At 47.9% G+C, this 17,037-nt stretch overlaps 1 protein-coding gene across 1 annotated transcript in view; it reads right to left on the bottom strand.

The window, feature by feature from the left end:
- Positions 1-17,037, bottom strand: part of CACNA1A (calcium voltage-gated channel subunit alpha1 A) — a 1,120,700-nt gene that overhangs the window by 665,716 nt on the left and 437,947 nt on the right. The window contains exon 14 of the mRNA XM_078685323.1: positions 12,409-12,540. Coding sequence (XP_078541449.1) covers positions 12,409-12,540 — 132 coding nt within the window. The remainder of the gene's footprint in view (positions 1-12,408; positions 12,541-17,037) is intronic.

The raw sequence follows: 17,037 nt of genomic DNA on the forward strand, positions 1-17,037 counted from the left end.
TCAGAATCCAGGCAGTAGTGCCTGGTGAAGGTATGCGGGGACTTCCAGGTCGCCGCTCTGCAGATGTCCAACACCGGCACTCCAGCAAACAGCGCCGCAGACGTGGACATGGCTCTTGTCGAGTGGGCTTTGACTTGTGAGTCCAAAGGCCGTCCGGCCTTGTCATGACAAAAGGTGATTGCTGAAGAAATCCACCTTGAAATACTTTGTTTTGTCAGGGGCATGCCTTTCCGTGGTCTACTAAAGGCAATAAAGAGTTGAGATGACTTCCGTAAGTGTTGTGTCTTGTCGATGTAGAATTTAAGACATCTCTTCAGATCTAATGAATGCAGAGTTCTCTCGGCTGCAGTGGTAGGATTTGGAAAGAAGGACCTGAGTACCACTGGTTCGTTAAGGTGGAAGTCCGAGGGGACTTTCGGGATAAACCGAGGGTTAGTTCGTAGGATGACCCTGTCCTCCCTGAACTGCATAAAAGGATCTTGGATTGAGAGGGCCTGCAACTCACTGACCCTTCTGGCAGAGGTTAAAGCCAGGAGAAGGGCCGTTTTCCATGAGATGAATTTGATCTCCGCTTTATGGATGGGTTCGAAGGGGTGCTTCATTAATTGGTGAAGGACCACATTGAGGTGCCACGACGGAGGGATTGGTCTTGGTCGTGGGAAGGACCTGAAGAGGCCTTTAAGGAATTGATGGACCCTTAGAAGTCCTTGTGAATCTGGAGATCGCCGCAAGATGCACTTTGATGGATGCATGTGCGAGGCCTGATTGCGCTAGATGCAGTAAGTATGGTAGCAGTTGCTGCGGCGTGATGTGGAAGGGGTGCAATCCTTTAGTCTCACACCAAGAACAGAACCGCTTCCATTTTAGTGAGTAGGTTTTATTAGTGCTGTCCGCTCTAGCCTTTGCAAGGACGTCTCTGCACTTCTGCGGTATGTTTAGGTGGCTGAATTCGCGGTATTCAGGAGCCAAGCTGACAACTTTAAAGAGCTCAGATTCGGGTGGAGAACCTGCCCTTGGGACATTGTGAGCAGGGCTGGATGATGATGCAGGCGAAGAGGTGGCCGGGCAGAGAGGCGATGAAGGTCCGTGAACCAGTGTTGTCTGGGCCAGGATGGAGCGATCAGGATCAGAGTGCAGGGTTCCGACTTCATCTTCCTGAGAACCCTGGGTATCAGTGGAACTGGCGGAAAGGCGTACGCAAAGACGTTGCGCCATGCGATGGAAAATGCATTTCCGAGGGTTCCTGGGTGGTGATGCCTGCTTGCGAAGCTTGAGCATTTGGCGTTCTCTCTGGTGGCAAAGAGGTCTATTTGCGGGGTTCCCCACTCCTCGAAGATGTGCTCCAGCACCTCCGTGTCCAGCTCCCATTCGTGGGATGGGGACCTTTCTCTGCTCAGAGCGTCCGCCAAGACATTGTCCTTGCCCGGGACGTACTCCGCCTTCAGTGTTATTCCATGTTCTAGAAGCCAGTTCCAGACTCTTTGCGATTCTCGAGATAGAGAGAGATCGCGTCCCCCCCTGTTTGTTCAGGTAGTGCATCGTCGTGGTGTTGTCTGTCCTGACGAGCACTGGGGAGTTTCGAATGCGTGGAAGGAATGCTTGCAGAGCTAGGAAGACCGCTCTTAACTCCAGTAGATTGATGTGGAGTTTGGTTTCCTGTGTCGTCCACTTGCCGTTGATCTGGAGTTCTTGGAGGACCGCTCCCCAGCCTTCTAGGGATGCGTCCGTTGTTATTACGTGTGGCTCTGCTGAAAGCAGGAACGGTAGTCCCTTTGACAGGTGTTTGATCGATCTCCACCACTGTAAGTGGTTGACCATGGTTCGAGTGACATGTATGCGGTCCTCGAATGATCCCGTAGCTTGTGTCCATTATCTCGTTAGTTCCTCCTGGAGAGGGCGCATTTTCAGGCGACAGTGGGGAATGAGCATGATGCATGAAGACATCATGCCGAGGAGGGACTTGAAGGTGCGGACAGGCAGAGTCTTCCGTGACGCCACTGACGTGGCCAGGGAGATGAGTTTGACCTTTCTTTCCTGAGAGGGGAAGGCTCTGACTCGTTCCGTGTCCAAGGTCGCTCCAAGAAATGTAATCACCTTAGTGGGTTCCAGTGCCGACTTCTCGCGGTTGAGGGTCAGGCCTAGTCGGTGGAAAACATTCAGACAGGCGCTGGAGGATGTGGCCACGGCGGTCGCAGATGGTGCCTTTACCAACCAGTCGTCTAGGTATGGGAAGACCTGGTGACCTTGTTGACGAAGGAAGGCTGCCACAGGTGAGAGGCATTTGGTAAATATCCGTGGAGCAGATTTAGGCTAAACGGGAGGACACGGAATTGGTAGTGTTGTCCTGCTACCGCAAATCTTAGGTACTTCCTATAGGAATATGGTAGTAGGCGTCCTGTAGGTCTAAGGACGTCATGAAGTCCCCTTCCTCCAGTAGTCCCAGGATTTCCTGGAGCGTTACCATACGGAACGATTGTTTCTTTAGGAACACATTGAGTGCTCTGAGGTCGAGGATCGGCCTCCACTTTTTCCCTTTTTTGTGGATCAGGAAGAAGTGGGAGTAGAAACCTTTCCCTTTGTGGGCTTGTGGAACTTTCTCTATCGCTCCCTTTTGGAGCATAGAAGCAATTTCCTGAAGAAGCAACCGTAGGTGCCTGTGGGACCGTTTGCCAGGTGGTGTTGTTGGGGGAATTGAGACAAATTCTAGAGAATGTCCGAATTGAATGAGATGGAGAACCCACCGGTCTGTTGTTATCTTCTGCCAGTTGTTTAGGTAGTATGTGAGTTTCCCTCCAAGTTGTAAAAAATGCGATGGTGGATGGACTGGCCATTGAAACGAGTCATTGGCGGTTGCCAGCGGGTCTTTTTTGGTTTTTTCCTCTATAGTTTGACTTGCCGTAGGAAGTCTGGCGTCCTTGTTGGTTTTGTCGCGGTTGGAATTGCGTTTTGTTTTGGTTGTACGAATAGGAAGACCTATTCTGGTAGGAACCCCTATATGAAGATTGTCCTCTTCCCCTGTTCCCACGAAAGGACTGGTTCTGGAATTGCAGAGTTCCAAGAGCCTTGGCAGTGTCCGTGTCCTTTTTAATGGTGGTGAGGGCCTCATCAATCTTCTCGCCAAAGAGATGCTGGCCGTCGTAGGGCATATCGAGGATTTTCGTTTGCACCTCTTGGCGGAAAGAGGTGGCTTTAAGCCAACCCTGTCTTCGTAGTACGGCAGCACCTGCCAGTTGCCTGAAGCCAGTCATGGCGACATCCATGGCGCAGTCAATGAGTTCGGAGGAAGATGTTTGGCCTTCTAAGAAAAGCGAATGAGCCTCCTCCTTTAAATCTTCTGGCAGATTAGATAGGTAGGGCGCAATGTCTGCCCAGAGCTGACGATTGTACCGGCCCAGAAGTGCAATTGAATTCGCCACTTTCACTGTCATGGCCGACGTGGTGGAGAAACGTTTGCCGATGGTATCAAGTTTTCTGCCTTCCTTGTCAGGTGGCGTGGACAGAGGCGATGCTGGATTACGCGAGTTTTTCTGTGCCGCTTGGGTTACCACAGAGTCTGCCTTAGGGTGACCTGTGAGGCATGCTGGCGCCGATGAGGTTGCCTTGTATTTTTTATCGAGCCTGGGCACTACCACCGGGATTGAAGCTGGCGTTTGCATTAGTTGTTTGCCTTGTTTCCAGATAAAGTCAATGATGGGGATTGACCTGGTTGTCTTTTTAGTGGGCTCCTTGAAATCGTAAAGGAAGCATTCAGTCTCCTGAGTTTCCATTGACATACGGAAACGTTTGGCAGCTCGCTCTACCAGATTATGGAATCCCCCGATGTCTGCGGGTGGTGATTCCGAAGATTGTGGTTCTGGAGAGGCCGGAGAATGTGTAACGTAGTCCTGGTCTGCATCTGGGTCTGACTCGTCGTCACGGACCTCGCCCTCTTCCTGGTCCCTGTCCTCGTCGTCAGACGAGTGAACGTCTTGTGTTGGCTCCTGGTCTCTACTAAGCACCAGTGGCGGTGGCTTGTGTCGAGGCAGAGGAGTAGGAGCCTGTGCGGCTGGAAGTGGAGGCGTAGTTGGTTTCTCCGGAAACCGCTCCTTATAGTCTCTAATGAGGAATTGTAGGTCTGACACAATGGATGCTGGTAGGCACACCATTGGTGTAACCTGTGTGGGCACTTGAGTGTGGACTGACTGTTCCATTTCCTCCTCCTCCGGCTCCTCCTCTGTGCTTTGGCACTTAAGCACCAAGTCTGAAGGGCTAGTGGCTTGAGTAAATAGCTCCTCCTCTGACTCTTCACCTTGAAAGAGGCAGGCTGGAGGTAGTTGTTGCACCTTACTGGGCGACGTCAGAACTGGCGTGATTGGCTTTTTCGTACTCTTGACAATCACATGGGATGTCTGAGGTGGGAAGGCATCCATGGCATGCGACAGCAGCTCAGACTCTTTCCATGTCCCTACGGTCGTCGACGCTTGTGTCGACGGTGCCGTCGTTGAAATGACCTTCGTCGACGGTAATTTACCCGTCGTCGACGGTGTCCCCGTCGTCGACGGTGTCCCCGTCGACGGTGTCCTCGTCGACGCTGCCTTCGTCGACAGTAATTTCTCCGCTGTCGACGGTTTAACCGTCGTCGACGGAATGCTCATCGTCGACGAGATGGGCTTCGTCGACGGTAGAATCTTCGTCATCGATGGAGTGACTGGGATGGTCGACGGCACAGGCTTACTCGCCGATGATGAAGGCGTCGTCCTCGTCGAGGAGGTGGCCGACGATGCTGCCGTCGTCGACACTGTCGTCGTCGACGTCGAAACGGTTTTTAGCGCTGAAGAGACCATCGACGCTGTCGTCGTCGTCAAAACCAGCGGCTGCTTCCTGGTGACAGGAAGATCCTTGCCAGACACTGGGGTTTTGCCCTCTGAGGACTTTTTGGAAGTCTTCGTAGGAGGGGTGTCTGAGGGGCTAGGGGAAGTAACCCTTGGCCTCTTCAAGGAAAAATACGACATGCCAGAAATACTCTCACCTTCTGACACCAAGTCGTCCGTTTTGTCCTTCAGCCTGTTGAGCCAGAGTAGTAGGCGTCCTTCTCGGTCCTTGAGGGTTTTGTTGGAGAAGGTCCTACATATCTTGCAGTCTTTGGCTTGATGTTGAGGGTAGAGGCAATATAAACAGGTTTCATGTTTATCCTCTACATGTAGCCTTTTCTTCCCACAGGAGGAACAGGCTCTAAATAAACCTTTTTTCTGGCTATCAGCCATGATGATAGAAGTTGAAGAAATTCGGTTTTTGAAGTAAGAAAGAGATTCCTGAGGAGAACTCAGGTGGAGACTCCCTAGCACAACGTGCGGTAGAAAATCTGAGAGACTTGGGCTCCTGACAGGAAGGTTCTAGAAGGAGGTGGTAGCTGATTGGTTGGTTCTCTTTACTTTGGTCCTTTTTACAAAAGGACACAGATAGGCCACCAAGGTGGGACCCTTGGGCCTACTCTGTTGTGGTCCTTTTTACATAAGGACGTGGATAGGACACTAAGGTGAGACCCTTAGGCCTATTCTTTTCTATGTATGTCTATAGGACATTACTTTTATATATACCGGAGGCTCCCGTCTTGACGACGGGGAATGATTCAGGCATGTGAATCTATGAAAGACACCCAAATACTGGATAAACATGACATCTGGGTACCAGCAATGTGGTGCTGGATTATCCAACTCTGAGCTGGAGTACATTTACTACTGTTTTGGGTCCTTTTTTGCCTGTATGAACTGTGAACAGCAAAGGCCTCTGGAGGACGCATCGCGGTCGGGTGTTATGGAACTTTGCACAGCGGTCCTATTATAGACCGACTTCTCATAAATAGTAGCGGATATAAATCCACCTGGCCACATCTGGAAGCATAATTTGGAGCACATTAGTTGTGATCTTTGGACTAAATGCATTCATTATCTTCCTCTTATATATAAGGAGACAATCTCACGCCATATAAGGAGACAATCTCACGCCATCAACGGACCATATCTTAGATCTTGGTGTCTTCATCAGCCCTTGAAACCTATATCACTTGTATAAGCCCTGAAGAAGTCCCGCTGTTGGGACGAAATGCGTTGGCTTTATGGTGCTTCAACCGTGTTTTTTGAAATAAAGAATATCAAATTGAGGAATGTCATCCTTTGTGAATCATTAGACATTTTAGATAGTATGCTAAATGTGGTGGTGCACCCTTGCTGTTGTAGTTAATGTATTGAGTTCTTGAGGGAACCAGCACTGTTGCAGTGGGTGCAAATCGGTGTGCACACTACGACCCATTGATTAATTAGGGGGTTTTCTTTTTTACTTATTTGTGGGGGTACTAGTTGTTAGGTGCTGTTCAAAAGAAGATTCCACTGTTAGGTCTCTGCTCAGCAAAGGATTTAAACTTCTGTGTGTGGGTGCAGCTCCTTCCCTAAACCCCTTACTAGCTCTCTCTTAACCTCTCCTAACTCCTCACAAAACCCCTTTCCTTTATCAGTAAGTATTCCCCATTCCCCAGCCACTCCCCTCTGTCCCTCCCACACTTACTACTAGAACGTATACATACATGTGCGAAGATCTCTGCAGACGGAGTGGAGATCTCTGCACATAAAAGAGACGAAGGCGTAGACCTCAGTATGTTGGTTAGTGAATGCCATTTTCTATTACGTTAGTAGTACTACTGTAGTACTACTAAACATACTATAAAATTCAATTTGTATATAGGCCCCAATATTTAAAATTATATAAATATATTTAAATTAGTTAATTATTTAATACACATTTAATTTAATGAGATAATATGCTGAAACATTTTATTTTATTAGTTTGTTGGCAATAGATTTTTACAATTATTTTATGTCTATATTTTATACCAAAATATTTTTAATAATTGTTTTAATGAATAATAAACGTTATTAATTTCCCTATACTTTTGCATAAGATCTCAGCAACAGTGGCAGAGTTCACAAACTATGGGGGACATTAGGATGGCGGGCGGACTTTGCCCGTCCGCCATCCTCGTGCAAAAAAGGACCGCCTGCCATAGGAGCGGCGGTCCCGCCTTGAGCATTAGGGTGCGCCCGCCACACAGGCGGGCACGTCCGGTATTTTTACCATTGCGGCGGACGGTGCAGAAAGCGCCGCCCGCCGCAATGGTAAAAATGCACGTTGTGCATTTCAAAGCACAACATGAGAGGCAACGCGCGGTGCCTGCCATGTTGCACTTTGAAATGCGGGGGGGTACCATAGGTACCCCCCATGTGCACCCCCAACCCCCCGGACTCCAAGGGGGCCCGCAATGGGCCCCCGCAGGGAGTCTCCGCATGCCTTTCCGTGGCGGTATTGCCGACATGGAAAAGCATGTCAGGAAGGGCATCATAATATGGTTGGCGGTGTCTGATAGACACCGCCACCATATTATTCCTTTTCCGCCCCGGCCGCCAGGCGACCGGGGCGGAAAAGCGGCAGACGGTCTTTCCATCCGCCGATGTCCCCCACGCCATCCTAATATGGCGGGGGGTCTTTAATGCAACGATGTAGGGCGGATTGCCCCCGCCAGGCTGGCGGTGGCAATCCGCCCGACATCGTAATGGGCCCCTAAGTGTAAAGTAAAAAAGTAAAGTCCACATTTGTAAAGCGCACAATCACCCGTAAGGGTCTCTAGGCGCTGGGGGGCCGTCGGGAAGATTAAGCGAGCTATTGCCCAGAGTCACATGGTGCTGGGCTAACCTGCCGCCGGAGCCGGGGATCGAACCGTGGTCCCCAGATTCCAGCGTCAGTCGCCCTGGCCGCGGCGCCACACCTCTTCCACTTAAGTGTGAAAAGTTACTAGTAGTAACGTTACGCTCCAAAATTCAGTCACCTTCTGAATTGGGAGGGTGGAATCATAAGTCCACACTCAAGAGTAAATCATGACTTGGAATGGTGAATAGCACAAAAGTATGGAATTACACTTATGTGCAGGTGCACTTCTATGAATACACTTGAATACAAGTTGTGTTTTCACTTTGTTACTGTGTGTGTGCTGCATAAATACTTTACAGATGGACTGCTTTTGTGCCAAGCTACTAGAGGTATAAGCAGAGGTTCATTTGGTGACTTTTTGTGGGTCTCCATGACAAGGATTGTGGCGGTTGCTTGAGTAGGTTTTTACCCCCCTCAACCCAATTTCTCACAACAATAAAGCCCTGATTTATTTCTATGAAGACCATTGTCATGAGGACTCTCAAGCATTAGCTTCATTAGCTTGTTCTGAATTATATTGAGCTGCATAATGGTTTGGGTCCAGAGTAGATCTCCGTGTTTTACATTTGCTGTCTAAGATTCCTCGGTATACTTTGACCCTACGTCCAAGGCAACTTTCGACACATCCATCGCACCATTTGATTAAAAAAGTTCACTGTGATATTGTTCCTGACAGGATTTCCTTTGGGTTGTGACATTCTCTCTGCGTAAATAACACATTGCCAGTGTTTTTCTCGTGTTTACTGACAGCATGAAAAGCTAATGTCCTTAGAGAACAGACACTGCATTCTTGCTTTCTCAACTAGTATGTGCAAGTCATTTTTTCAAGAACCTGTCTGTCACTCATCTTAATGTTTGACAGGGCCATACGCCAGACGTATAATAGCTTTTATTACAGAGAGGAGCTCAGCTCTTATTGAGCCCCAAATTATTTTGTGTTGCTGTATGCAAAAAAAAAACAATCTTGCCAAAGTTAATAATGTTTGTTAGCAACTCATACACCTCAGGCACGTTTGAGATGACTCTGTCAAATGTCACTAGTAAGAAGTGACAGGAAAAGATTCTCCAATTTACTAGACAGAAATACGCAACAATAACTATGCTATAATATATAAAGTATTTGTACGGCATCTTGTCTACAGCATCCACTCGTCACTTGGTGCCAAAGCAGCACACACAATTGGCATACAAAACGATTAGGCATCTTTGCATCCAGGATCCTAAACAACAGCCCTGTATCCACCAGGTCCACTTCAGCCTTTCTCATCTTTAGTACAGGAAAGTGCTGCAGATGCACTGTTTCAAAGAACACCACGTCATGAAATAGTAAGGGTCCACAAACCAGCTACCTCTCAAATCACTTGTTCACTGCATACATATGCCCCTACACACAGAACTCCACTGCCTGCCTAGGTTTGCACTATACAGATACCACCTACTTACAAGCAAACCGAAACAATTACGTTTCTAGTTACTAATGGTAAGAGTAATTGCTCGGATGTCGAGCGGCAGTACTTTTAGTAGCAAGGGAGCTACTGCTATAAAGACTCTACCTCCACTACACACCTTCAAGATTCGTAGGAACATCTGCAATTTGTATCTGTAGCAGGCTTAACAATATGGATCAAGTACCTGAGTAAGATATGAGCATCTTGTATTAAACAATAGCTTCTGTTAGTGATATACAAGAAACATCAACCCCCCCCACCCCCCGCTTCGGCCAAGGTCGGAGAAACAGATCATGGGTATTTTCTCGGGTATTAGGGAAGCAGCCACATTTTGACCCTGCCGGAGACTAGAGGAGAACCCCTTACTTTTCCTAGTGCGAGGCTAGCCCTTTACTTCACCTGTGAACATTGTGAATGGAATACAGGTCTCAGGGGGTCACCAAAAGGACCCTTACCGCAGTGACGTACTACATTGCTCATTGACCCAAGTGTATATATAAACATTACACCAAAACAAAGATGTGAAAGTGCCCTCGCTCACTGTAATCTGTATACTTTGCTACTGACTCTTTAGAAAACTTTTCTAATGTGATTATTGGTGTCCTTCTGTCAAGAAACAAGTTATTTCCGATGTTACACTATATTAGAACATTGGAATGTTGAACGCTCCATTGAAAACAATGGAGTGCTCCGGGCTTCTAATGGCGGGTAGAACCCCTGAGCATCAACATTCCAATGTTTGTTCACAGCAACAGCTGTTAACAAAGGTCTCATGGAGCCTGAGGGGATTTCAACCCCCTCGGTCTCCGTGAGGTCTCTGTTTTACAAATCAGAACATTCTCCACTCTAGGGGCAGAATGCTCTAATAGCCTTAGAGCCATCCGTAGTAAGCTCTACCGGCCACTACAGGCATGCTCCCTTGTGAAAGGCCCTTTAATGCTGGAGCGGGCCTTTAATGGCCGATAGAGCCTGCTACGTTGGGCTCTAAGGCTGTATTAGAAAATTGGAATGTTGGGAGCTCCATTGAAGACAAAGGCGTGCTCCGGGCTTCTAATGGCCGGTAAAAGCCCAGAGCTCCAACATTCCAATGTTGTCGTTCACAGCTTTTGCCGCAAATAAAGGCCTCACGGAGCCTGAGTGGATTTCAATCTCCTCTGGCTTTGTAGGGCATTTGTTTTATTAGTTAGAACATTCTGCCCTCTAGTGGCGGAATGTTCTAACAGCCTTATAGGCCTCCGTAGCTGGGCTATACCAGCATTAAAGTCCTGCTCCCTTGTTTAAGGCCCTCGTTTTTGACTCTGACTTTTAATGCTGGACCAGGCCTTTAATGGCCAGTATAGCCCCCTACGGCGGGCTATACGGCTATATTAGAACACTGGCATGTTGGGAGCTCCATTGAAGACAATGGGATGCCCCTGGGCTTCTAATGGCCGGTAGAAGCCAGCAGTTCCAACATTCCAAAGTTGTCGTTCATAGCTGTTACTGCGAACAAAGGCCTCATGGCGCCCGAGGGGATATCAAACCCCTCGGGTGCCATGAGGCCTTTGTTTTATTTGTTAGAACATTCTGCCCTCTAGTGGCAGAATGTTCTAATAGCCTTATAGGCCTCCGTAGCTGGGCTATACCAGCCTTAAAGTCCTGATCCATTGTTAAAGGCCCTCGTCTTTGACTCATGCCTTTAATGCTGGAACGGGACTTTGATATTCGGTATGTCCTCTATGGCGAGCTATAAGGCTATATTAGAACACTGGCATGGTGGGGCTCCATTGAAGACAATGGAGTGCTCCAGGCTTCTCATGGCTGGTAGAAGCCCGGAGAATCAACATTCCAATGTTTGCCTTTGATCACATCTGTTGCTGTGAACAAAGGCCTCATGGAGCCCAAGGTGATTTCAAACCCTCAGGCTCTGTGAGTCCTTTATTTTACTATTTACAACATTCTGCCCTCTAGGGGTGGAATATTTTAATAGACTTATAGCCCTCCGTAGCGGGCTATAGCGGCCATTAAAGACACGCTCCCTTGTTCCAGTCTTTTATTGCTGGAGTTGGCCTTTAATGGCCGGTATAGCCCGCTAGGGCAGGCTATAAGACTATAGTAAAAGCCATAACTTGTGTGCAATCTTAACTTGTATTTTCGGACACTGATGCAGCTTTTACAAGAAAACATTGCCATCAATTGAACAGACCATATTTAAAAACATTTTTCAATGAAAATGAATGTGAAAAATGTACACTCTTGTGCAGTCTTTCACCGGTTCCCTGTTAGTTATTAATGCAAGGGATGGAAAAGGGGCTTCTAAAAAATGCTGTCACTTTACATTTTGACCCGGAGAACCTGGTTGACAATGCACTACCTCGTGTGCCAGCCTATCAGTAGGCTGTAAGAAACGGCTTCTTCGGACAATGTAACTTTTTCAGTGGTGTCTCTCGTATCACTGTCTCTCGTTCATTCAATTAGGATTTTTCTCTTGTTTCTTCACTTCTGACTGGCTATTTTGTTTGTTTTTTTAAATGCGCCTTTCCCAATTTTTCACTCGAGTGTTGCAGGAAGTAGGTTCCAGGAAATGTTTTCAGTCATCGGTTTCGACCCAGCAGCTGATCACATAAGGCTTGTGTATCTTGTTTATGCATTTTCCATCCAGTGATTTCCAGTCTTTTCTGCTTTGCAACCCCTAGGGGGATCACAGGTGATAAGACTAAGGCCCATGCCAAAGGTATGCTGGGTAATGCAGGAGAATGCAGACTTCACCAGACAATTTCTCTTGATACACGTAGGAGGCATGATCTCAGCCACGTTCAGCCGGGCAAATGTAGATTGAGGTGCCCGGACAAACACCATGTACAGAGAGGGGGGACTGTACAGTATTACTGTGGTCCGGACAAATAATGGGAATAAAATTGATTGGCTCTGTAGGCTCGCCGACTGGGTAGGGCGAGAAGTGGGTAGAGTAAGTCCAAGTGAAAATTAGGTGTAAGGTGGCTAGTGAATCGACAACACACCAATTAATTTCAATGTGAATATTTTTTCAAAGTTTGAACCTGGTGGCATCCATCCTTTCTTTTTTTATCTCCAGGAATAGACACCATCAATTTCATTCAAATGTTATGGGCGATTCTGAGCTCCAGGCAAAGAAACATTGCTACAATTCCCCTCTGAACGTTTCCCCATGAGCTACAATTTAACTAATCACACAATACAGCAATCGACAAAAGAATGTACTCACTGTCCTCCAAAAAGTTGCATTCCTAGGAGGGCAAAGACGACGATGAAAAGGAAAAGAAGAAACAGTAAGCTGATGATGGACTTCATGGAGCTCAGAAGGGAGACCACGAGATTGCGCAGCGAAGCCCAATACCTGGAGGAGGGAACAGAAAGCTATTAGTGATCCCGGACGAGAGAGCAACATAAGTATCAGTAGTCAACCAGTGCTTAATTTGTAAAATATTAAGTGCCAGGGTCCTGACCAGGAGGCCACTGCAGCTTGCACCACTCATCGCCCTTGTCATTGCTGCCAAAACAACTAATAACCAACTCTTTCGCATGTGGATGAGACAGTTCAAAATATTCCAGGTCCCCAAAGCAAAAGGAGTGGATGGGGAGGCAGGTATGAGCAATTTTAATGTATATTGTATTCCTAAACAAGAACACTTGTTACTTACCTGTAAACAGGTGGTTCTCCAGTATTGGTGTCTTTCATAGATTCACATGCTTGAATATTCCCCGTCGGCGAAGTGGGAGTCCCACGGTAAATAAAATAGCAATAATGCTAAATATATATATATATATATATATATATATATATATATATATATATATATATATATATATATATATATATATATATATATATAAATATAATACAAGAAAAAAGAAAGGAAATACAACTGAAATCCTCTAAAAACGATTCCTACATAGGAATGCAAGGTAAAGAGAAAAAACCATTTGTAGCACATTAGTGTCATTATGTTAGTCCAAACTGCAGCCAATCAGGCGTCAGCACCCTCTAGAACCTTCTCCTCAGAAGCTCAAGCCCTCAGATTTTCGTAGCACAAAGTAACTAAGAGTGCATGAGGAGACGAGAGCCTCTGAGGGGAGGAGGGTGGGTCGCATGTGAATCTATGAAAGACACCAATACTGGAGAACCACCTGTTTACAGGTAAGTAACAATTGTTCTTCCCCAGTATTAGGGGTGTCTTTCATAGATTCACATGCTTGAATAGAATAGAAAGCAGTAACCTCCTAGAACTGGGATTGCTAAGCATATGAAGAAGAAATCAAGACAGTACTATAATAATAATAATAATACAGTCATATAACATCAAAGCAATCACAGGAAATAATATGGAGGAGGGAATAGAGGCTCACCTTACTGAAAAAGATGGCGTAGCCCTGCCTGTCCCACTGCGGTATCCGCTTCATTGATGGCATCCAAACAGTAATGTTTGGTGAAGGTGTGCCTGCTGGACCATGTCGCTGCACAGCAAATCTGATGAAGTGGCACACCAGCAAACAAGGCGGTGGATGAAGACATTGCCCTCGTAGAATGAGCCCTCACTGAAGACTGTAATGGTCTGCCCGCTTGTTGGTGGCAGAAGGCAATGGCTGACGAAAGCCACCGGGCAACAGTCGGCTTGGAAACTGGATGTCCCCTGCGCAGTCGTCCGTATGCAATGAATAGTTGGTCGGACTTGCGGAAAGGGGCAGTTCTTGCAATGTAATATTTAAGACATCGCTTGATGTCCAAAGAATGGAGGCGCTGCTCCGCCGGAGATTTTGGGTCCGGAATGAAAGTCTTAAGGAACACAGGCTCATTCAAATGAAAATCCGTAGGTACTTTAGGTAGGAAAGAGGGGTTGGTACGAAGTGCCACTCCGGTAGGTTTGAACTGTAGATAAGGTGGTTTGACAGTGAAAGCGTGAAGGTCGCTCACGCGACGAGATGAGGTCAAGGCCAGAAGAAGTGCAACCTTCCAGGTGATGAATTTGATATTGGCCTTATGGATAGGCTCAAATGGTGACTTCATAAGTTGAGATAATACCACATTGAGGTGCCGAGCTGGCGGAGGGCGACGCACAGGTGGAAACTTGCGGAAAAGCCCTTTGAAAAATTGACGTATAACTTGTGATGAACAGAGGGATGAAGAGCCATCATGCCGGAAACGAGATATTGCAGCTAAGAAAACTCTCAGAGTAGAATGAGAGAGTCCTGACTGAGCGAGGCTTAAAAAGAATGGAAGGAGCTGCTCAGGAGTGGAATGGATGGGATGGATATTGGCTGAAGCGCACCAAAGACAGAAACGCTTCCATTTAAGTTTGTAAGTCTTGATGGTAGACGGAGCTCTGGCATGAGCTAGAATGTCTCTGCACTCCTGGGATATGTTCAAGTCCGCGAAGTCAAGGTGCTCAGGTTCCATGCCCACAATTGAAGCGTCGAGGGATCTGGATGACACACAAGACCCTTGTCCATGGTCAGTAGGTCTGGACGAGGACGTAGAGGAATGGGCTCGCACTGGGACATTAGAAGCAGTTCCGTAAACCATGCCTGCCTGGGCCAACGAGGTGCGATCATCAGGATGTGGCAGGGCTGCCTCCGCATCTTCCACAGTACCCGCTGTATTAATGGGAGCGGCGGAAAAGTGTAAGCGAATAGATCGCACCAGTTGATCAAAAGGGCATTCCCGCAGGACCCTGGGTGGGGATGCCAACTTGCATACGACGGGCATTTCCGCTTCTCTGGCGTGGCAAAGAGATCCAGATCTGGGTGACCCCATTGGCGGAACACATGATCCAGAGTCGGTTGGGGCAGTTCCCATTTGTGTGTTGAGGAAGTGGACCTGTTCAACGAGTCCGCCAGGAGGTTCGACACGCCCGGAAGGTGGACCGCTGTCAAGGTGATGTGATGGCGCAGAGCCCAATCCCAGATTGACTGGGCCAAGCGGGACAGAGGTGGAGACCTGGTCCCTCCTTGTTTGTTCACGTAGTGCATACTGGTGGTGTTGTCCGTTTGGATTAGCACTGACTCCCCGTGAACAACTGGGAGGAAGGACTTGAGCGCTAGAAAGATCGCCATCAATTCTAGCCTGTTGATATGCCACGTGCGCTGCGTCGGCGACCACTTGCCCTTGATGGAGAGGCCCTGGAGGTGAGTGCCCCACCCCTCCAAGGAGGCGTCCGTCGTCAGCGTAAGGTCTGGAGCATGATCGAGGAAGGACACACCCATTTCCAGATTCGCAGGCTGCGCCCACCAAAATAGGCTCCTTTTCATGCGGGCTGTGACGGCAACTAGATCGTTGAAGGACCCGGAGACCTGATGCCACTGTAAGTCCAGTTCTTCCTGAATAGGACGGGTGCGCAACCTGCAATTTGGGATCAGTGCGATACAAGACAAAGCCATTCCCAAGAATGACTTTAACGTCCGAACAGAAACGGACTGTTTTCGTCGAATGAGTGAGACCAGACGAAGTATCTTCAGACGCCGCTCGTTTGAGACGAACGCTTTTGAGAGCTGCGTGTCTAGGATCGCCCCCAGGAAGGATCTGGTCTGCAGAGGTGTAAACTGTGACTTTTCGACGTTGATGGTCAACCCCAGAGATTGAAACACCTGCTGGCAAAGGTGCGTGTCCCGACCCAGCTGATGGTGGCATTGAGACTTGAGAAGGCAATCGTCTAAATAGGGAAAGATCTGAACTCCTTGTAGACGCAGGTGTGCCACCACCGGGGCCAGTACCTTCGTGAATACACGAGGAGCTGAACGTAGTCCGAAGGGTAGAACTTTGAACTGAAAATGTATTGGTCCCACTTTGAAACGTAGGTACTGGCGATGTTGTTCGATTATTGGAACGTGAAAGTACGCGTCTTGAAGATCTATGGTAGTCATAAAATCCTCGCTGGATAGAAGACGCAGGACTTCCAGGAGCGTCAGCATACGGAATGTTTGAGACTTTAGGAACTGGTTGAGTGTCCTCAAATCCAGAATAGGACGCCAATCCCCGTTCTTCTTGAGTATGAGGAAAAAACGAGAGTAAAAACCCTTTCCTCTTAGATGTTTCGGGACCACTTCGACTGCCCCTTTTAACACAAGAAGACGGACTTGATGGTAAAGCTCCTCGAGATGTGGAGGAGGTGGGCCTTGAGGTGGGGTGCAAGGAGGAATCTCTGTGAACTCCAGGGAATGACCCCGTTTGACAATGTTCAAAACCCAGCGGTCCGAGGTGATCGAGGACCACTGGGAATAAAACAGAGAGATTCGTCCTCCAACAGCTTGAGAGTGGCAAGAGTCATTGACGTTTTTGATTTGCGCCACGATAGGACGACTTTCCTCTGTATGTTTTGGAGGGTTGTTGTCGAGACTGCTGATTGGGCGTGTAACGTTGGCCGCTCTGATTGTAGGAACGGTATTGCTGCCCACCTCGAAAGTTGGAAGTAGTGCCGTGTCCGCGCGCACCTCCAAAGGACTGCTTACGAAATTGTAGCGTGCCCAAGGACTTCGCTGTATCGGTGTCCTTCTTGATGGACTCAAGGGCATCATCGATATGGGATCCGAATAATGATTCTCCATCATATGGCATATCCAGTGTTCTGGCTTGAACTTCCTGCCGGAAGGAGGTGGACTTCAGCCAGCCTTGCCGTCGGAGTGCCGCCGCACTTGCCAGGAGGCGGAAACCTGTGTTAGCTATATCGACTGCACAATCGATGATTTCTTCCGGTGCCCTTTGACCATCGCGGAGAATCTGTAGTGCGTCAGCTTTGGAAGCATCAGGTATGAGCGCTATGTAATCTGCAATGTCTGACCACATCTGCCGGTCAAAACGTCCCAAAATGGCTAAGGCATTGGCTGCTCGGACAGACGTGGA

This window comes from Lissotriton helveticus, chromosome 1_1 (genome assembly GCF_964261635.1).
Source record: "Lissotriton helveticus chromosome 1_1, aLisHel1.1, whole genome shotgun sequence".
Taxonomy (NCBI): domain Eukaryota; kingdom Metazoa; phylum Chordata; class Amphibia; order Caudata; family Salamandridae; genus Lissotriton; species Lissotriton helveticus.